The sequence below is a fragment of the Glycine max genome, chromosome 16 (assembly GCF_000004515.6).
Source record: "Glycine max cultivar Williams 82 chromosome 16, Glycine_max_v4.0, whole genome shotgun sequence".
NCBI lineage: Eukaryota > Viridiplantae > Streptophyta > Magnoliopsida > Fabales > Fabaceae > Glycine > Glycine max.
Window position 1 is genome coordinate 28,195,447 of NC_038252.2, and position 21,822 is coordinate 28,217,268.

Sequence of the window (21,822 nt, forward strand, 5' to 3'; positions counted from 1 at the left end):
TTCTTAATATAGTGCCAATTATAAAAATTGACTGTATACTTCATTAATTTGTAATGATTTATTACAAAAAAAGTATTTTTTGTAAGACAGTTTAAATAGTGCGGTGTAGAACGTATACTTCATAGTTGTACGATTTTTTTTTTTTATATTTACAATTTAATATTTATCTTTTGTTTTGCTCCTGAGAAAGAGGAAAACAGAAATTTTTCCATAAAGTTAGTTGGTGCAGTAATTAACGTTACTGTGATGGGTCCGCCTAATAATTATGTTTTGTTTGGTAGTCCGTGTTCACTTTACCCCTGTGGCCCTGTCACATGCCATCCACAATCATACTAAGTTTTCGGTTTTCTTCTAGGAAGTTACTTCCGAAAAAAGAAGGATACTTACCCAGGAAATATAAGATAGATCAAATGATTCAAAAAATATAGTTATCGATTCGATTTTTACTATTAATTTTTTTAAAAAAAATTAATAATTTAATAACTAATATTTATCGATAAAAAAATAACTATTTTTTAGGAAAAAATATGTAACAAATTTTTTGAAGTTCATGAATAAAATTATCATCTTACTTTTTACTTAACATTCACTAGTATTTTATTTATTGCTAACCATTAAATTTCTAGGGAGATGTACCATTATCAATAGTCAATTATTCTAAATATAGTGTCAATTATAAAAATTGACTGTATACTTTATTAATTTGTAATGATTTATTACAAAAAAAGTACTTTTTGTAAGACAGTTTAAATAGTGCGGTGTAGAACGTGAGCCACGGGTTATGCACAGCCAAAGGTTTTCACTTCTAAGAAAGAGGGACGAAACAGAGAGAGATTTTCCATAAAGTTGATATGTCCACGTAAATGTAATAATATAATGTTAAATAAATAAGTACCTCAATATAATCTTTATTTCTTACTTTCTTGTTTTGTTTTAGATTTGTCCTTACAGGTTCTACTGTATAAACAATTGGATTATATTTATGTAATTTACTTGGTGTATATTTATTTAACATTATATTCCAATTTTTTATTTTATTTTATGAACATTAGCATGTGTGAATTAAACATACGTTTGCAAATTTTAATAAAAAAATATTTGAATACTAACTAATTTATTTTTTGTATTTTAACAGACAGTATATATCTCAATCTTAATTATAGAAAAATTAAACATAAAACCTTTTGCAAATATATGGTGTTTTAAATATTTGCAAATTTTAATAATAAAGTATATTTGAATACTTACTAACTAATTTAATTTTTTGGTATTTTAACAGGCAATATATATTTCAATCTTATAAACAAATTAAACAAAACCTTTGTAAATATATGGTCTTTTAAATGGAAATCTTTGGGTCCCAAAAATACTTATTTACCCTCTTACTAATAAAAACACATATATTGCGTGAAATTTTCCTCCTTTGTAATAACAAGGCTTCAATGTATAAGAGTAGAAATTTTTTTTAGGGATACTCACAATGCTATTGAACACATTGAAAGCCAACAAAATATATAAATATTAAAAATTTGATATAATAAAAAATATATATGAGAAGTATTAATGAAATGTGTAAAATTAAGAGATATCTATGTATTATGTTAGGCACAGAGCATAAAGATTGGTTTCGAGGGCCAGTACCTCCAGAAGTAAAGGAAGAAGGGGATTCAAGAGTAAAAGGTAATATAATTTTTCATGCTTGATTGATTATTTACATAGATATTTTTAGCATTTTACTAATATCAAAATTATTCTATTTTGCCTATAGGAATATTCTACTAACAGAATTTGTTATGCTTGTCTCTCCTAGGGAGACAAACATCAACCAAGCCAAATCGTGTTGCTGTTGCTGCCTAATTGCCTAAACTGTCCTTAAGCGTAATCCTTCAAGTATGATGGCCTTGTGACTTTCCTTTTGGGCTTTTATGCTTTCTGCACCCTTGGTTCCTCACTGGTTGTTGTTATGCCTTATGTTTCTGGTGCTATGTCCTTTGCTTCTCGTATCCTATCATTTTCTGAGCCCATCAAAAACACCTTGTCCTCAAGGTGTTGGGTTTTCAAACTATGGTGTCTGAAAACAATATTGGGATCCCAAGGTCTATTCCGACAAATTGCACCTGGTTTAGCAGTTGTGCATAGTGCAAAGGCAACTGGTTGGAGCTTGTATGCGGCCATGGCAATTCCATAAGACACATCTCCCATCTCAAACAGTGTCAAGTCTTTATTTGTCCAAGGCTTGTCATTCGCAACAACTGCATGGTCATAAAGAGGAACAATGTTGATGAGCTTGTTGAAGGAAATGGCGGTGTGAATGAGACCGAGATTGGACAGATGAAGAGCAGGCATAGGAAGCGAACTCGACAATAGTGGAAGGAATGGTTGCACGGGTGCAGGACATGGAAGCGCAATCGGCATGGACGACAGAGGTGGCATGGGCGGCGAAGTCGGCATGGGTGAAGGAGTCGGCAAGGGTGAAGTTGGTATGGCAGCCATGAAATGCAACCATTGGGCTCTTAATGAAAGCACCAAATTGTTAGGCATAGAGCATAAAGACTGACTCCGAGGGCTAGTACCTCCAGAAGTAAAGGAAGAAGGGGATTTAAGAGTAAAATGCAATATATTTTTCCATGCTTGATTGATTATTTACATAAATATTTATAGGATTTTACTAATAAAAGAATTATACCATTTTGCCTACAGTAATATTCTACTAACATAATTTGTTATGCTTGTCTGTCCTAGGGAGAAAAACATCAACCAAGCCAGATTGTGCTGATGTTGCTGCCTAATTGCCTAAACTGCCCTTAAGCATAATCCTTCAAGTATGATGGTCTTGTGACTTTTCTTTTGGGCTTTTCTGCTTTCTGCACCCTTGGTTCCTCACTGATTGCTGTTACACCTTCTGTTTCTGGTGCTATGTCCTTTGCTTCTGGTATCCTATCATATTATTACTCTTTCAAATTTAAACTTTTATACTACATCCTTTTTGCTTGTATATATTTTAGGATGTTGTCAGTGAAGTAAATTAGGTAAGCAAACAATGAATTGGTGGATTGGAAATATAATGATTACCTATTAATTACGCAAAATGGACTCAATGGTCAACTTTAGGCTTTTATGATATTGATGTATTAACTATTGAAAAATAGGTATGGGGAGGAAAGTCAAACCAAAAAAGCTATAAATGAAATGAAAGGCAAAGTAAGTCCTACTACTTTTATAATTTTTTAATATTTTAGTTAATAAAAATATGTTTATAATTTTAGTTAATCATGCGTCTCTCTTCTGATGCCTTCTCTCTCGTCGTTACCTGTCAGACTTCTACCAAGCTCCTCACTAAGGTGACCTGAGGCTCAAGCTCAAACTCGCTGCCACCACGAGAAGTTGGGATGCAGTGAAGAGGCAAATGAACACAAGAGGGTCAACGAGTGGAGAAGGATAAAATAAAGATATAATTTATTTTAGGTGTGTCAAACAAAACAGGATTGCGTAAAGCAATTGTCAAAACAATTAACATAATAACAGGGTTTTGTTTGAATGTCCAAAAACACCCAAAAAGCTCATGACTTGTGTGTGTGCGTGTACGTCTATTACTAATGCTTTTGTTATAAGTCAAGCAAAGTACAAGATAAAAACTTAATTTCCAAAAATTCATCCGCGTAATGTATGATATGTCTATTAATTTCGAGAAATGCTATAGCCACCTAAATGAATACAAAAAAAATTGGCCGTCCCCATCAAATTTGGACCCCTGCAACTAACTATTAATTAATTTCAACTTTTTAAAATGTTTTTCACATTAGAGAAAAAATAATTAAATAAAGATATGTAAAAAAAATAACATATGTATCTAGAAATTAAAAAAAAAGTAATAATTTTTTTTAATGAAGAATCTTATAATTAAAGACAAAGATAAAGAAAATATATTGATTAAGTTAAACACGTTATGATGATATAACATTTATTTAGTATTGGATTGATTGATATTCTTAGGTGGATGAACTTGTTTATGGAGGGTGGTGAGAGATAAGGATCTAAAAATCAAGTGTAATAGCATATTTATTTGATAATGGATGATATTTTTCATTCGAGAATGGTACAAAAATATAAAGTTAAGCATGAACTAATCTCGTTGGTCATGATTAAAAACTTGGCTTGTCATTCATGAGTACAAAGGGTAAATTTGAGAAAATAAAATTTCTTTAAAATATTTAAATTAACTAATATGTGATTGACAGGTATAATGAATTAATTAATTGGACTGGCCATATCTATTTGTTGACAATAAAAACTTACAAAGTCATGAAAGTTTTATTTTTTTAAAATTACGAATTTTTTAAATGGCAATTATAATTTGAAAAGCTCTTAATTTTGTTTATCATTGATTCATAGTTGTATGATTTTTTTTATTTATTTACAATTTACTATTTATCTTTTGTCATGCACAGTCAAAGGTTTTGCTTCTGAGAAAGAGGAAAACAGAAATTTTTCCAAAGTTAGTTGGTGCAATAATTAAGTTACTTTGATGGGTCCGCCTAATAATTATGTTTTGTTTGGTAGTTCGTGTTCACTTTACCCCTGTCACCTTCTTATCGTAACCAGTCAAAGTTTGAATCTCGAGATCCAATTCACACTAAGCAAGTTTTCAGTTTTCTTCTAGGAAGATTCTTCCGAAAAGAGAAGCATTCTTACCCAGGAAATATAAGATGGATTAAATGATTCAAAAAATATAGTTACTGATTCGATTTTTACTATTAACAAAAAATTATAAAAAATTAATAAATTAATATTTATTGAAAAAAAATAACTATCTTTTTAAGAAAAAATATGTAATAAATTTTTTGAAGTTCATGAATAAAATTATCATCTTACTTTTTAGTTAACATTTACTAGTATTATATTTATTGCTAACAATTAAATTTTTAGGGAGATATACCATTATCAATAGTCAATTATTCTAAATATAGTGTCAATTATAAAAATTGACTGTATACTTTATTAATTTGTAATGGTTTATTACAAAAAAAAAAAAAAGTATTTTTTGTAAGTGCCGTGTAGAACTTATGCCACGGGTTATGCAGAGCCAAAGGTTTTCACATCTAAGAAAGAGAGAGGAAACAGAGAGAGATTTTCCATAAAGTTGATATGTCCAAATATTTTTTGTAAGTGCGGTGTAGAACGTATGTCACGGGTTATGCAGAGCCAAAGGTTTTCACTTCTAAGAAAGAGAGGAAACAGAGAGATTTTCCATAAAGTTGATATGAATGTTTGGTATAAATGTAATTAACACTTATCAGTTTCATATTTAATTTGGAGACCCAACAAGCAGCCATCCACATTCATACTAAGATTTCTTATCATGGCTTCGGGATCACCTTCCTCTTCCTCTTCCTCCAATTACGATGTGTTCCTCAGCTTCAGAGGGGAAGACACACGTCTTGGTTTTACTGGCCATCTCTACAACACTCTTCAGAGCAAGGGAATCCACACTTTCATTGATGATGAGGAGCTTCCAAGAGGGGAGGAAATAACACCAGCACTTATGAAGGCAATTCAAGATTCCAGAGTTGCCATCACTGTGCTCTCTGAACACTATGCTTCTGTTAGCATATCAGAGGCAACAAGCATGGCATCAGGAAACAAAGACGTGAAGCAGAAGAAAGTACAGGAGGTGCAGATAGCAAAGAAGCCCAAAAGAAAGGTTAGAAGGCCAGCTTACTTGAAGGACTACGCGTAAGGGTAAATTGGGAAGCATCATCAGCCCAGAAATCACCATACACTGCTTGATTGTAGCTTGTTCCCCATAGTTAGACAAAGATAACCGTATAGAATATTCTGTAGGCAGAAGAGTACAAATTCTGTTATTAGAAACTCTTATATATATATCCATGTAATAATCAATCAGGCATATATGAATACAACTTTTCCTTGCATAAAGACAAGAAAATATATTGATTAAGTTAAACATATTATGATGATGTTTTTTTTTCCAGGTACCAAAAAAGAAGATAGTTTTAGCTTTGCAATCAAAAGTCTTACATTTATTTAGTATTGGAATTGATTGATATTCTTAGGTGGAGGAACTTGTTTATGGACGGTGGTGGCAGATAAGGATCTAAAAACCAAGTGTAACAGCATATTTATTTGATATTGGATGATATTTTTCATTCGAGAATGGTACAAAAATGCAAAGTCAACCATGAACTAATCTGGTTGGTCATGATTAAAAATACGGCTTGCCATTCATGAGTACAAAGGGTAAATTTGAGAAAAGAAAATGGGACCAACACACCAATTATTTATTATGATAATAATAATTTTTTTTTATTATTATTAGTGTTCCCACCAATCATTTTAAGTGGTTTGATTGATTCGTAAAGACCGATACGAAGAAGAATAGGTATTAGAGTTTTTGTGAGTAATTTTACTTTTTTTGTTGAACTAAAGATAATTTGAGAATTAAAACTTACAAAAGTCATGAAAGTTTTATTTTTTTAAAATTACGAATTTTTTAAATGGTAATTAAAATTTAAAAAACTCTTAATTTTGTTTATCATTGATTCATAGTAGTATGCTTTTTTTCTTTTATATTTAGCATTTAACACAGTCAAAGGTTTTGCTTCCGAGAAAGAGGAAAACAGAAATTTTTCCACAAAGTTAGTTGGTGCAATAATTAACGTTACTTTGATGGGTCCCCCTAATAATGTATGCTTTGTTTGGTAGTCCGTCTGCCACCTTCTTAAATAAATACAGATAAATGTTAAATAAATAATTATCTCAATATAATCTTTATTTCTTACTTTCTTGTTTTGTTTTAGATTTGTCCTTACAGGTTCTACTATATAAACAATTGGATTATGTTTATGTAATTTACTTGTTGTATATTTATTTAACATTATATTTCAATTTTTATTTTATTTTATGAACAGTAGCATATGTGAATTAAACGTGCGTTTGCAAATTTTAATAAACAAATATTTGAACTAATTGAATTTTTTGTATTTTAACAGACAGTATATATCTCAATCTTAATTATAGAAAAATTAAACATTGTAAATATATGGTCTTTTAAATATTTGCAAATTTTAATAATAAAATATATTTGAATACTTACTAACTAATTTAATTTTTTTGGTATTTTAACAGGTAATATATATTTCAATCTTATAAACAAATTAAACAAAACCTTTTATAAATATATGGTCTTTTAAATGGAAACCTTAATTTGGGTCCCAAAAATACTTATTTACCCTCTTACAAATAAAAACACACATATTGGGTAAGATTTTCCTTCTTTGTAATAACAAGGCTTCAATATATCAGACTAGAAAATTTTTTATGGATACTCACAATGCTATCTAACACATTTAAAGCCAAAAAATATAAATATTACAAAATTTATGATATAATAAAAAAATGAGAAGTATTAATAAAATTAAGAGATATCTAAGTATTATGTTAGGCGCAAAGCATAAAGACCAGCTTCGAGGGCTAGTGCCTCCAGAACTAAAGGAAGAAGGGGATTCAAGAGTAAAAGACAGTATATTTTCTCATGCTTGATTAATTATTTATATAGATATTTATAGCATTTTCCTAATAACAGAATTATACTATTTTGCCTACAAGTAATATTCTACTAACAGAATTTGTTATGCTTGTCTATCCTAAGGAGACAAACATGCATTAACCAAGCCAAATCGTGCTGATGTTGCTACCAAATTGCCTAAACTGCCCTTAAGCGTAATCCTTCAAGTATGATGGCCTTGTGACTTTCCTTTTGGGCTTTTTTGCTTTCTGCACCCTGGGCTCCTCACTGGTTGCTGTTACGCCTTCTGTTTCTGGTGCTATGTCTTTTGCTTCTTTATCATATTATTACACTTTCAAATTTAAACTTTTATACTACATCTTTTTTGCTTTGTATATATTTTAGGATATTGTGAGTGAAGTAAATTAGGTAAGCAAACAATGAATTGGTGGATTGGAAATATAATGATTATCTATTAATTACGCAGAATGGACTCAATGGTCAACTAGTCAACTTTAGGCTTTTATGATATTCCAGGATGTATTAACTATTGAAAAATAGGTAAGGGGAGGAAAGTCAAACCAAAAAAGTTATAAATGAAATGAAATACAATAAAGAAAAGTTGTAACAAAAAGCTGGAAGTGTTAAAAGTACAAGAAAGCAAATCAACTTGTCTTTTATATATGAATGATAAATGCCTTACAATTTGTTGTATGATGGATACTTAATTATAAGCTTGAAAGACCTTGCAAATGCAATACCAAAGTACATATGAGTAAGCCTTTTGGCACCATTTTGACATGCACTACACCCTGCTTCCTCATAATGCAATAATATAAAATATTTACATTAAAAAATTAAAAATAGAACCTAATGAATAAAAAGTAAGCCCTACTACTTTTATGATTTTTTAATATTTTAGTTAATAAAAATGTGTTTATAATTTTAGTTAATCATGTGTCTCCCTTCTGTTGCCTTCTCTCTCGTCATCACCTGTCAAACTTCTACCAAGCTCCTCACTAAGGTGACCTCAGGCTCATGCTCGTTCCCACCACGAGAAGTTGGGATGCAGTGAAGAGATAGATGAACACAAGAGGGTGAGCGAGTGGAGAAGGATAAGATGGAGATATAATTTATTTTAGGTGCGTCAAATAAAACAGGATTACATAAAGCAATTGCCAAAACAATTAACATAACAATAGGGCTTTGTTTCAATGCCCAAAAACACCCAAAAAGCTCATGACGTGTGGGTGTGCGTGTATGTCTATTACTAATGTTTTTGTTATAAATCAAGCAAAGTACAAGATAAAAAATCAATTTCCAAAAAATTCATCCGCGTAATGTACGATATGTCTATTAATTTCGAGAAATGCTATAACCACCTAAAAGAATACCAGAAAAATTGGCCGTCCCCATCAAATTTGGACCCCTGCAACTAACTATTAATTAATTTCAACTTTTTAAAATGTTTTTTAGATGAAATAAAAAATAATTAAATAAAGATATGTAGAAAAAATAACTAATGCATCTAGAAATTAAAAAAAATCTTATAAAAAATAATTTTTTAAAAGAAGAATCTTATAATTAAAGACAAGAAAATATATTGATTAAGTTAAACACATTATGATGATGTTTTTTTTTTCAGGTACCAAAAAAGAAGATAGTTTTAGCATTGCAATCAAAAGTCTAACATTTATTTAGTATTGGAATTGATTGATATTCTTAGGTGGAGGAACTTGTTTATGGACGGTGGTGGCAGATAAGGATCTAAAAACCAAGTGTAACACCATATTTATTTGATATTGGATGATACTTTTCATCCGAGAATGGTACAAAAATGCAAAGTCATCCATGAACTAATCTGGTTGGTCATGATTAAAAACGCGGCTTGCCATTCATGAGTACAAAGGGTAAATTTGAGAAAAGAAAATGAGACCAACACGCCAATTATTTATTATGATAATAATTTATTATTGTTATTATTATTATTATTATTATTATTATTAGTGTTCCCACGAGTCATTTTAAGTGGTTTGATTGATTTGTAGAGACGGATCTGAAGAAGAATAGGTATTAGAGTTTTTGTGAGCAATTTTACTTTTTTTTATGAACTAAAGATAATTTGAGAATTAAAACTTACAAAGTCATGAAAGTTTTATTTTTTTAAAAATTACGAATTTTTTAAATGGTAATTAAAATTTAAAAAACTCTTAATTTTGTTTATCATTGATTCATAGTTGTATGATTTTTTTCTTTTATATTTAGAATTTAGCATAGTCAAAGGTTTTGCTTCCGAGAAAGAGGAAAACAGAAATTTTTCCACAAAGTTAGTTGGTGCAATAATTAACGTTACTTTGATGGGTCCCCCTAATAATGTATGTTTTGTTTGGTAGTCCGTCTGCCACCTTCTTATTTTAACGAGTCAAAGTTTGAATCTCGAGACCCAATTCACACTAAGTAAGTTTTCAGTTTTCTTCTAGGAAGTTTCTTCCGAAAAAAGAAGCATACATACCCAGGAAATATAAGATAGATTAAATGAGTCAAAAAATATAGTTACCGATTCGATACTGAGTGTAAACTACACTTATCAGTTTCATACTTATTCAAGTTTGATTTAATTTGGAGACCCAACAAGCAGCCATCCACATTCATACTAATATTTCTTATCATGGCTACGGGATCACCTTCCTCTTCCTCTTCCTCCAATTACGATGTGTTCCTCAGCTTCAGAGGGGAAGACACACGTCTTGGTTTTACTGGCCATCTCTACAAAGCTCTTCATGACAAGGGAATCCGCACTTTCATTGATGATGCGGAGCTTCAAAGAGGGGAGGAAATAACACCAGCACTTATGAAGGCAATTCAAGATTCCAGAGTTGCCATCACTGTGCTCTCCGAAGACTATGCTTCTTCCTCGTTTTGTTTAGATGAACTTGCAACCATCCTTGACCAGAGGAAACGGTTGATGGTTATACCGGTCTTTTATAAGGTGGATCCTTCTGATGTGAGAAACCAGAGAGGTAGTTATGAAGATGCATTGGCAAAGCTTGAGGGAAAGTTCCAGCATGACCCGGAGAAGTTGCAAAAATGGAAGATGGCTCTGAAGCAAGTAGCTAACTTGTCTGGCTATCATTTCAAAGAGGGGTATGACACCATACTAATCTTCTTACTTTACAGTTTTTGTTGGATTAACTTTTACTTGTCTGATTATTTGACATTAAATCTAAAGGGAAAATAAATGCTTGTTGACCTTGACAATATGCGTATCAAGACATGGATACATGCAAGACTTTTTTAGTTTAACTTGTTAAAACTTTTTTTGTTTGAAACAGAGATGGATATGAATTCGAGTTTATTGAGAAGATTGTTGAGCAGGTCTCTGGGGTGATTAGTCTTGGTCCTTTACATGTTGCGGATTACCCAGTTGGACTAGAGTCACGAGTGCTACATGTAAGGAGCCTTTTGGATGCTGGATCTGATGATGGTGTCCACATGATAGGGATTCATGGAATGGGCGGGATAGGAAAATCAACACTTGCTCGAGCTGTCTATAATGAATTGATAATTGCTGAGAAGTTTGATGGTTTGTGTTTTCTTGCAAATGTGAGGGAAAACTCAGACAAACACGGGTTAGAACGCCTCCAAGAAAAGCTTCTTTTAGAAATACTCGGAGAGAAGAACATCAGCTTAACAAGTAAGGAACAAGGAATTCCAATCATAGAGTCTAGGCTCACGGGAAAGAAGATTCTCTTGATTCTAGATGATGTTGACAAACGCGAGCAATTACAAGCAATTGCTGGAAGACCTGGTTGGTTTGGTCCCGGCAGCAAAATCATCATCACAACTCGGGACAAACAATTGCTAACATCTCATGAAGTTTATAAAAAATATGAGCTGAAGGAATTGGATGAGAAGGATGCTCTACAGCTGCTTACATGGGAAGCTTTTAAAAAGGAAAAAGCTTGTCCAACTTACGTGGAGGTCTTGCATCGTGTAGTAACTTATGCTTCTGGACTTCCATTGGTGTTGAAAGTAATAGGTTCCCACTTGGTTGGAAAAAGTATACAAGAATGGGAATCTGCAATCAAACAATATAAAAGAATTCCCAAGAAGGAAATTCTAGATATACTTCGAGTAAGCTTTGATGCTTTGGAGGAAGAAGAGAAGAAAGTTTTTCTTGACATTGCTTGTTGCTTCAAAGGATGGAGATTGAAAGAGGTTGAACATATACTTCGTGATGGTTATGATGACTGCATGAAACATCATATTGGGGTGTTGGTTGGAAAATCTCTAATAAAGGTTAGTGGGTGGGATGATGTAGTTAACATGCATGACTTGATTCAGGACATGGGCAAGCGAATAGACCAAGAATCCTCAGAAGATCCAGGGAAGCGAAGGAGATTGTGGTTAACAAAAGATATAATTGAAGTTTTAGAAGGCAACTCGGTAAGTGAGAGTATGGTTTCTTATCTTGATTGTTTTTTCTATCTTATCTTTACATCATAGTCAAGTTTTTTCATGATAATTTGTAAATTTCTTTAAACAGCTGGTGAATTGATGTCTTACATATAACTTGTATTGTTGTTGATTCGTACTTTTTTTGCATTAACAGGGAAGTAGAGAGATTGAAATGATATGTCTGGATTTATCCTTATCCGAGAAAGAAGCAACAATAGAATGGGAAGGAGATGCCTTCAAAAAGATGAAAAACCTTAAAATACTTATTATTAGAAATGGTAAATTTTCCAAAGGTCCCAATTATTTTCCAGAAAGTTTAAGATTACTGGAATGGCATCGGTATCCTTCTAATTGTTTACCATCTAATTTTCCTCCGAAGGAACTTGCTATATGCAAGTTACCTCAAAGTTGCATTACGTCATTTGGGTTCCATGGCTCAAGGAAGGCAAGTTTAAGGAGTATATTTTGTTCATCTTGTTAATTAATAAATTCACTTCAAATTTATTCATTTAGTTCTTATTTCTTTTTTCCTTATTTTTTTTGGCAGAAGTTCAGGAATCTAAAGGTTTTGAAGTTTAATAAGTGTGAATTTTTAACAGAGATACATGACGTATCTGATCTCCCAAATTTGGAAGAACTTTCATTTGATGGGTGTGGGAATTTAATTACAGTCCACCACTCAATTGGTTTTCTAAGTAAACTTAAAATATTGAATGCTACAGGTTGCAGGAAGCTTACCACATTTCCACCTCTCAACTTGACCTCGCTTGAAACACTTCAACTTTCATCTTGTTCCAGTCTTGAGAATTTTCCAGAAATATTAGGAGAGATGAAAAACTTGACCTCGCTTAAATTGTTTGACCTTGGCTTAAAAGAATTGCCAGTTTCATTTCAAAATCTTGTTGGACTCAAAACTTTATCCCTGGGTGATTGTGGAATTCTTTTGTTACCAAGTAACATTGTCATGATGCCTAAACTGGATATTTTGTGGGCTAAAAGTTGCGAGGGGTTGCAATGGGTAAAATCAGAAGAGCGTGAAGAAAAAGTGGGCTCAATAGTATGTTCAAATGTATATCACTTCAGTGTCAATGGTTGCAACCTGTATGATGATTTTTTTTCAACAGGTTTCGTGCAGCTTGATCATGTGAAAACTTTAAGCCTAAGGGACAATAATTTCACATTCCTTCCTGAAAGCATCAAAGAATTGCAATTTTTAAGAAAACTTGATGTGAGTGGTTGCTTGCATCTTCAGGAAATTAGAGGGGTTCCACCAAACTTAAAAGAATTCACGGCAGGAGAATGTATATCCTTGTCTTCCTCGAGTTTAAGCATGTTGTTAAATCAGGTATTTTCTTGTCTTTAACGTATATGATTTGATAATATATTGCACACTTGATGTTAATAAACTTATGATTTCTTTATGAATTATGACTAACAGGAATTGCATGAGGCTGGAGAAACTATGTTTCAGTTTCCAGGAGCAACTATTCCAGAGTGGTTCAATCACCAAAGCAGGGAACCTTCAATTTCTTTCTGGTTTCGTAATGAATTCCCTGACAATGTTCTTTGTCTTCTTCTAGCACGTGTGGAATACACATATAAATGTATTTCCAAGCTCACGGTGTTCATCAATGGCAAACGTCATAAAATTGCCTCTGGGTGGGAGGATTGGATGACCACTGAAGTAAGAAAGGCGAAATTGAATACATATCTATTTGACCTAAAATCATCTTTTAGGCTTGGTGATCTATCTGAAGTGGGTTTAGAAAAGGAATGGAACCATGTGGAAATTACATACGCAGGTCTGATAGAGACCTCACTGGTTAAAGCAACCGGAATCCATGTATTCAGACAGGATGATATTCGATATGATGATCCCTATGGCAAGAGAAAATTAGAGCATGATCTCAACAGTTTTGAATCACAACCACTAATTAAAAACCCTAGGTATGTGGACAAGCAAGTTTCATTATTATCTTATATATGAAAATTATAGTGTTAAATTGTAATAAAGTAAAAAATAGCAATCTTATAAATATAAAGTCAGCGAATGAGAGGGTTGCTAGAAGTGGTGTGACTGAACAGAAGATATAGTAGGTTGTTTTGCAGGTTATCGAGGTGGGTTGGCCCTGAAAGAATTATAAATCTTCTGGGGAATGCTGCAGATGGAGCTTTACTTACCAATGCCGAGAGGAGATATAGCCATATTTCTATGGACTCCTTTTGTCAGCGATGCCGCCTTGAGGAGGAGACATGCCTGCATGCTCTTCGTGATTGTCGAAAGGTGGCTGCATTTTGGAGAAGTGTGTTACCTAAGAAATTAGCACCAAAGTTTTTTAAAGGTGATGTGACAGTGTGGCTGGAAACAAATTTATCTTTTTCAGAGGCAGCTTTTTTTTGGCCAACTTTTTTTGGGATTGCAGTGGAACTGTTGTGGGAATACCGCAACCACCTTAAGTTCTTTCAACGTGCCTTTCGGCATGGGGTTTATTCAATAGATCCTAGTAAAAGCATGGATATTGTCTTTAAGCGTTATAAAGATTATATGAGAGCCCATGCTTCTCACAATTTGATGACGAGGAATCTCTTGAAGTGGAATCAGAGCCCATGGTTGTTGAGGCTAAATGTGAGTGGTGCCTATGATCCCTCTTCAGGTACTGCTGCATGCGGAGGTATATTCAGAGACAAAGATGATGATAGATTCGTGCTTGGGTTTTCGGTTAAGCTTGAGGAATGTTGGTCAATTGATGAGGCTGAAATATGGGGTATTTATCATGGTATGAAGATTGCAAGGAAGTATGATATTTGGGGTTTATATCGTGATATTCTAAGGCAGAATAACATTCGAATAAGTCTTGGGATTGCAAGGCAGCATGATTTTGGTAAAATTAGAGTGGAATCGGGCTCTAAGAAAGCTATTGAGTTTGTGTTAGATGGATGCCCTACAGCTACATCTACAAGGCAGCATTGTTTCCCACTCTCTCAAGAGTTGAAAGCTCTAACCTCTGCTACAAATCATTCATACTTCTTTTACACAGGGCACAATGGTGCTGCTGATTCCTTTGCCAAATTCGGTTTATCCATGAGACAGCAGGCCGCGTCAATTTTTTCTGCATGTCCCTCCTTTTGCCAAAATTTTATTTTAAAAGAGAGATACATGTTACATGTTACGTAAAGAGTGAATAGGCAATTTAGTCCCTGAGATTGTAACCACTTTGCATATTAGTCCCTGACTTAAATTTTAATTCATAATAGTCCATAACTTTACCTCCGTTATGCAAATAAGTCCTTGCTGTTAAAATCTAATTTCCTCCGTTAGTCAAATGTCTATTTGGCAAATGTAAGCATCCAATGTGGCAGGTTTGAGTCCAAGTCAGCAATATTATGTGGCAAGGCAAGGACTGAATTGAAAAATTAGGTTTAAAAGAAATCAAAAATGAAGTAAACCCATTTTCCCTTTCACTGTTGCTCTTCCCTCCCCTGCATTCTCGTGATTGAGGGTTCGCGCTTTTTGTCAGGTTGGTGGTTTCATTCAATTCGTTTGCATTGTTTTGGTGGTTTGATTTGGGGTTTTACATGTTCGAGGGGTTTCATCTGCGGCATTGTCTTCGCGCTTCGTAGGGAGGTTTATGATCGTTTATTATTTTCGTTTATGATGCTCTGTTTTTATAGATGACAATGTTTTTGGTTTTTGATTGTGTCTTCGCGGTTTTTGACAATGTCAATGTCTTCGCGCTTTTTGAGGTAGGTTTTTTTATTTCCTAATATCTGACCATGTTTGCGGTTTCTGATTGTGTAGAATGAATGACAATATAACTTTAGTATTGCACCATGGAGGAAGATTCACTCCACGTGCCAGTGATGGAAAGGTTGAATATATAGGCGGAGAATTTGACGTTTGGGAGGATATATCTGCAGATTGCCTGAATGCATTTATCTTATATGATTTGGTGAAAGCTTGTAAGAAGTATAGTAATATAGGAGAATGTTTTTGGTTGATTGATAAGGACTTAGATTTTAATCATGGGTTAAGGAGTTGTACAACTGATGGAGATATATTACACTTAGTTAGGGATGCTTTTGAAAATGAGAATGAGATAAATGTTTATTTTCATCATGAAGTAGATCCAATTTTAGAAGAAGTCCCACAAATGTTGTACTTGGAATGTGATCCAATTCGAAAAGCTGTTGAGAATGAGGATGATTTAGATGATGTACCTGTTGCTGGCCATGAGGAAGGTAAGTTTTAATTCATCTGTACTTGGTCCGACATGGTTACCATAATTAATTAATATGATTAATTTTTACTTTATGACCATTGATGCAGATGTTGGTGCTGGAGAGCAGACAGATGCTGGTGAGCAGATGGATGCTGGTAAGCAGAGGGATGGTGGTGAGCAGAGGGATACTGATGCTGGTGAGCAAAGAGATGGTAGTGAGCAGAGGGATACTGATGCTGGTGAGCAAAGAGATGGTAGTGAGCAGAGGGATGCTGAAGCTGGTGAGGAGAGAGATGCTGATGGTGAAGAGAGAGATGTTGCTGATAGTGAGGAGGAAAAGGAAGTTGACAGTGATGAGACAGATGCTGAGTGGTTTATAAATTTCTCTTGTATGTTGAATGAAGTTGAAGCTGAAGTTGAGACAGACGGTTATCATTCAGAGGAGCTTAATATCCCCATTAGTAGTGATGATGAAGATGAGGATGTTGAAGTTTATCCTCAATATAGTCAAAGTAGTGGAGTTGGTGAACAGAAGTTGGAATTAGGGATGGAGTTTGGTACTCTAGATGAATTTAAATCTGCCTTGAGGGAGTATAGCATATTGATGGGCAGGGAGTTCAAGTGGAAGAAGAATGATAAACAGAGGGCTAGAGCAAAATGCAAGAAGGCATTTTGTGATTGGGAAATCTATTGTGCAAAGAATGAAGTTAGAAACTCTTTTCAGATAAAGACATTTAAGCATAACCATAATTGCTGCAGAGAAGTGAACAACAAACAAGCAAATAGACAGTGGGTGGTCAGTAAACTTGAGGGCAAACTCAGAATGCAGCCAACCCTTAAATGTGTTGAAGCTTTGGAATATTTCAAGCAAGAGTTTGGAGTGCACATTGAAGTTACAAAGATGTGGAGAGCCATGAAAGAAGCAAAGCAATTAGTGGAAGGGAATGAGAGGAAATAATATGCCAAAGTATTTGATTATGCACATGAATTGTTGAGGAGCAATCCTGGATCAACAGTTAAGATCAACACAGTGCCAAGTCCAGAAGGTCCACCACAATTTCAGAGGCTATATATTTGTCTTGCTGGCTGTAAGAAGGGGTTTGTTGCTGGATGTAGACCATTCATAGGTCTAGATGGATGTTTCCTAAAGAGTGCATTTGGAGGAAACTTGCTCTCTGCTGTTGGGCTTGATGGCAATAACCACATCTATGTTATTGCTTATGCTGTTGTGGACATTGAGAACAAAGACAATTGGAAATGGTTTTTAACTTTGTTGCATGAAGATCTTGGGGATTACATACAGAATGGGTGGAATTTCATGTCAGACATGCAAAAGGTATGACATGGTGTGATTTGCAATTGTTATCATAAGTTAGGTATTTAATTGAAGTTAATGACATAAGTTAGGGACTAGTCCAGAAGTATTTACTACTTTGCTGTAATTTTTCAGGGACTTATTCCAGCTTTACAGGAAGTCATGCCTGGTGCACCTCATAGATTTTGTGTCTTGCATCTTTGGAAAAATTTTACAAAGCAATGGAAAAGCAAGGAACTTAAAGGAATTGTGTGGCAATGTGCAAAATCCACTACTGTTGCTGAGTTTGAAGGCCATATGGCCCATTTGAAGACAATCAACTGCCAGGCTTGGGAGTATTTGAATAAATGGCCCAAACAAGCATGGACAAAAGCCCACTTCAGTACAATACCCAAGGTGGACAATATATGCAACAACACTTGTGAGGTATTCAATTCCAGAATTCTGCAGTATAGATGCAAGCCTATTATCACAATGCTTGAAGAAATTAGAAGTTATATCATGAGAACCATGGCTGCCCGCAAGGTTAAACTTTCTGGAAAACCTGGACCATTATGTCTAGTGCAGTATAAAAGACTAGAAAAAGAATTCCATTTTGCTAATCAATGGACTCCCATTTGGTGTGGTGATAACATGGGCCTGAGATATGAGGTCCACATGTGGGGGAATAAGGTTGAGGTCAATTTAGGTGAATGGACATGCACTTGTGGAGTATGGCAACTAACAGGTTGTGTTTTTTATAGTTTTTTTTTCATTCCTAACCTACATGTGTGCTGATTTTACAACTTTGATGTAGGGATGCCATGCCGACATGCCATTGCAACAATAACTCACAAAGGAGGGAAGCCTGAGGACATGTGTCATGAGTGGCTGTCAATAGAAGCTTATAATAAGACATACCAGCATTTTATTGAACCAGTCCAAGGACCACAATATTGGGCCCAGACACAGTATACACACCCTGTTCCACCACATAAAAAGGTCCAAAGAGGAAGGCCAAAGAAAAATAGAAGGAGATCTGTAGATGAGGACAATGTCACAGGACATAAGCTAAAGAGGAAATTGGCTGAGTTTACATGTGGAAGGTGTGGCCAAACCAATCATAACATTAGAAGCTGTAAAAATATTGGAGTTCCTGTTAGGCCAAAGAAATATGTTGCACCATCAACTTCAAATGAGGATGACCACCTATTATCTCAAGATGAACAAGCTTTGAATGAGGCTGAAGAAGCTGCTGCTCATGTTCAACAAGATCCGATGGAGATTAATTTATCTCGCCTCATTTGTCACAAGATAGTGACATGGAGTTTATGGTAAATATTTGTCACAACAAAGTAGTTTTATCTCAACCTAATTTGTTGCAGCACTCCATTTTTATATATTACAATTATTCATGTTTGGCATTTACATGTAGGTCCCTGCAACTATTGTTCCACCAATAGCAAGGAATAAGCTAGCCATAACAAGAGCCAAAAAAAGGAAGGTTGCTGATAAAGATGATGCAGAAAACTGAAGAAGCATTTTTTGTTGCATTTTGAAGGTTGCTGAAGGTTGCTGAAGACCCATTTTTTGTTGCGCATTTTGAAGGTTGTTGAGTTTGAAGGTTGCTGATGAAGAAAACTGAAGAAGCATTTTTTGTTGCATTTTGATATTAGGATGTGTAGTTGTATATTTTGAAAGCTTCACTGGCATGTGAAATGATGTAAACATTATGGCCTACTGAACAATTGCTTCTAACTACCATGCTTTGGGATGTCAAATATTATGTGAAATTGATCTAAAGTCATGTTTCTTCTCTTTCTTTTATAAATTATACACTGTGTTGGATTTGGAGTTGGAGTAGTACAATCCATCCCAACATACATTATGAGTTGCTTCTTATTACCTAATTCTCTTTCTTTTATTAAATTATATTTAATAAACTGCAAATTTCAGCAACAAATTTCACCAACAAATTATATTTAATTGAAATGGATAATTGACAGTACCAACAAAAGCTGCTATTACACTACAAAAGCTACTTCCTATTACAAATTCTTCAGCAAAACAACAATTGACAGTAGCAACAAAAGCTGCTATTACACTACAAAAGCTACTTCCTACTACAAATTCTTCAGCAAAACAACAATTACAATATCAAAAGCTGCTATTACACATTTTACCTAAAGTACATTCCCCTTAAAACTAACATTACAATTAAAAATGAAAAACCTAACAACACAATGTTTGTTAAATTTCTCATTTTCTTCTGCAAAGCTTCAATTTGTAGCCTCAAATCAGCCACTACCATTGTTTCTCTTGAGACAGAAGACGAATTAGAAAGTTGGTTTTCTTCTTCAACCCATTGAAAAAATTGACAGTTATCTGGGTCTGTTTGGGGTAATGCACAAGTATAGAATAACCTTCCTGGGTTTCTCCTTGTTCTTGCAGTTCGAATAGCTGCACGTCTTCCATGGTGGCATTGCCGAATGAAACTACCAGAAAATGCACAACAACTGCCACTTGCAGACATGTACAAATCAAGTGAACAAGCAGCAGGGACTGAGCCTCAGAGTAGAAGAAGAAGAAGCAACTCAGCGTGGGAAGAAGAAGCAACCAGCAGCTTCATAAACCCTAATTTTTTTGGGGAAGAAGAAGCAACCTTGCATGTGAGAGAGATTTTATAGATGCAGACCTCAGTGCCACGTTGGACAATCTACGTGGTACTGAATTGCCACCTATACACCTCACTAACGCCGTCACCTGAGAAATTAACGACAGAGACTATTTTGCAAAACTTATGTAAAGTTAGGGACTATTATGAATTAAAATTTAAGTCAGGGACTAATATGCAAAGTGGTTACAATCTCAGGGACTAAATTGCCTATTCACTCGTTAAATAAATAAGTACCTCAATATAATATTTATTTCTTACTTTTTTGTTTAGTTTTAGATTTGTCCTTACAATTTCCACTATATAAACAATTGAATGATATTTATGTAATAAAATATATTAATGATTATTGAAGTAGTATCAAATGAAGTACCATGCTGTTTGCCCATTACAAATGAGAGTTCAACTGGACGGGAATTGCGCATGAATGGACATTTAATCAGATCAACGCTGGATTATTTCTTTATCAATATCTGATGGATCCGTTAGAGAGGTAATATAGTAATTATATGATCAATTAAAAGAGTGAATTAAATTACAATATTATACTTTAAATTCTATTCAAACTTGATGTCTAATATAGTAATTATATCATCAACCTAGTTTTACAATAAAACATCTAAACATAAAAAAGGTTACATTTAAATTACTTAAGTTAAAAAGTTACATTACGTTAAACTTTACAAATTATAATGATAATGAACCTATTACCAACTACATCGGTTATAATCCATCCTTATTTGATCAGGCAAATTTTTAAGTAAATATGAACAATCAATTTGGTCAAAAATCAAATTATAAAATATAGGATTTGATATTTTTAAATAAATTTTAATTTTATTTTATTGATTATATATATTATTCCAAAGTGGTAATGTATTTTTGGATATTTATAATTTTAGTTTTTTCACTAATTTTAAAATCATTCGATTTTTCAATTACAGATCAATTATTTTAATTATATTTTTTAGTTTTCATTATTATATTTTTTTCATATTACGCATTCTACTGTTAATGCTATATTATATATTAAAATATTCTCAATTATGTTTAAAATAATATTATACCATTGTTACGTCAATGAACGTACATAATAATTAAAATATCTTAAAGTGTAATGTTAAAATAATATAATAATAATATTGGACGACTCAATAAATCTGTCAAAAATGATGAAAACAAATATAAATAATGTTAGGAAAAAAAAACATCTTATCTAAAAAAAGTAATAAGAAGATTTATTAAATATTTTAAGGCTAAGAAGGAAATAAATATAAAAAGATAAAAAATTGTCATTTTCAAAAATTGTCATGAGGTAGCGTTTCAAATTATTTTTTTCAAACTATTAAAAAGACATGTTTGTCAAATGTTGTTTATAAAGTCAAAAGCAAATTTTTCAGTTTGTGAAAAACAAATTAGAAACTAACTACAACTATTTGTCCAACATACACTAAATTAATATTTTAGGAACAAATTTGATGCGGATGAGTGTTTTAAAATTGTAAGTAACTGGTTAAATAAGAAGCAGATCTCACAAAATTTTATAATCTTTAATAAATTTAAATGGATTCATCTTCATTTATGTGATTGTTGATGAATACTTTGTGTTTACGATTGCCTCTTGGTACTTTGTTATTATTTTATGATGTTA

At 33.3% G+C, this 21,822-nt stretch overlaps 4 protein-coding genes and 1 non-coding gene across 8 annotated transcripts; all 5 read left to right on the forward strand.

The window, feature by feature from the left end:
- The first annotated feature begins 4,964 nt into the window (after positions 1-4,964).
- Positions 4,965-5,933, forward strand: LOC106796346 (TMV resistance protein N-like). The gene has a single exon (XM_014768473.3). It carries the CDS (start codon positions 5,360-5,362, stop codon positions 5,735-5,737), a length of 378 nt encoding a protein of 125 aa, XP_014623959.1. The 5' UTR covers positions 4,965-5,359; the 3' UTR covers positions 5,738-5,933.
- Positions 5,934-9,982: 4,049 nt separating this feature from the next.
- Positions 9,983-15,265, forward strand: LOC121173722 (TMV resistance protein N). 4 transcript variants are annotated; one of them, XM_041010468.1, is made up of 6 exons: positions 9,983-10,669; positions 10,858-11,971; positions 12,138-12,428; positions 12,531-13,328; positions 13,422-13,930; positions 14,078-15,265. In XM_041010468.1, exons 1-6 carry the CDS (start codon positions 10,194-10,196, stop codon positions 15,156-15,158), a joined length of 4,269 nt encoding a protein of 1,422 aa, XP_040866402.1. In that variant the 5' UTR covers positions 9,983-10,193; the 3' UTR covers positions 15,159-15,265. The 4 variants fall into 4 exon arrangements, with proteins under 4 accessions (XP_040866402.1, XP_040866403.1, XP_040866404.1 ...); XM_041010469.1 differs by having other exon boundaries at positions 14,081-15,265; XM_041010470.1 differs by having other exon boundaries at positions 12,534-13,328.
- Positions 11,241-11,295, forward strand: MIR5373 (microRNA MIR5373). Its single transcript, NR_048845.1, has one exon. It is a non-coding gene; the product is annotated as a microRNA MIR5373 (primary transcript).
- A 28-nt stretch (positions 15,266-15,293) lies between the features above and the next one.
- Positions 15,294-17,165, forward strand: LOC102660738 (uncharacterized). The gene is made up of 3 exons (XM_014768879.3): positions 15,294-15,501; positions 15,783-16,222; positions 16,311-17,165. The coding sequence occupies exons 2-3, from the start codon at positions 15,784-15,786 to the stop codon at positions 17,159-17,161; spliced, it is 1,290 nt and encodes a 429-aa protein (XP_014624365.1). The 5' UTR covers positions 15,294-15,501; position 15,783; the 3' UTR covers positions 17,162-17,165.
- On the forward strand, positions 17,165-19,300 carry LOC102660613 (uncharacterized). Its single transcript, XM_006599270.4, has 4 exons — positions 17,165-17,539; positions 17,654-18,245; positions 18,315-18,831; positions 18,933-19,300. Exons 1-4 carry the CDS (start codon positions 17,522-17,524, stop codon positions 18,958-18,960), a joined length of 1,155 nt encoding a protein of 384 aa, XP_006599333.2. The 5' UTR covers positions 17,165-17,521; the 3' UTR covers positions 18,961-19,300.
- The last annotated feature ends 2,522 nt before the right edge of the window (positions 19,301-21,822 follow it).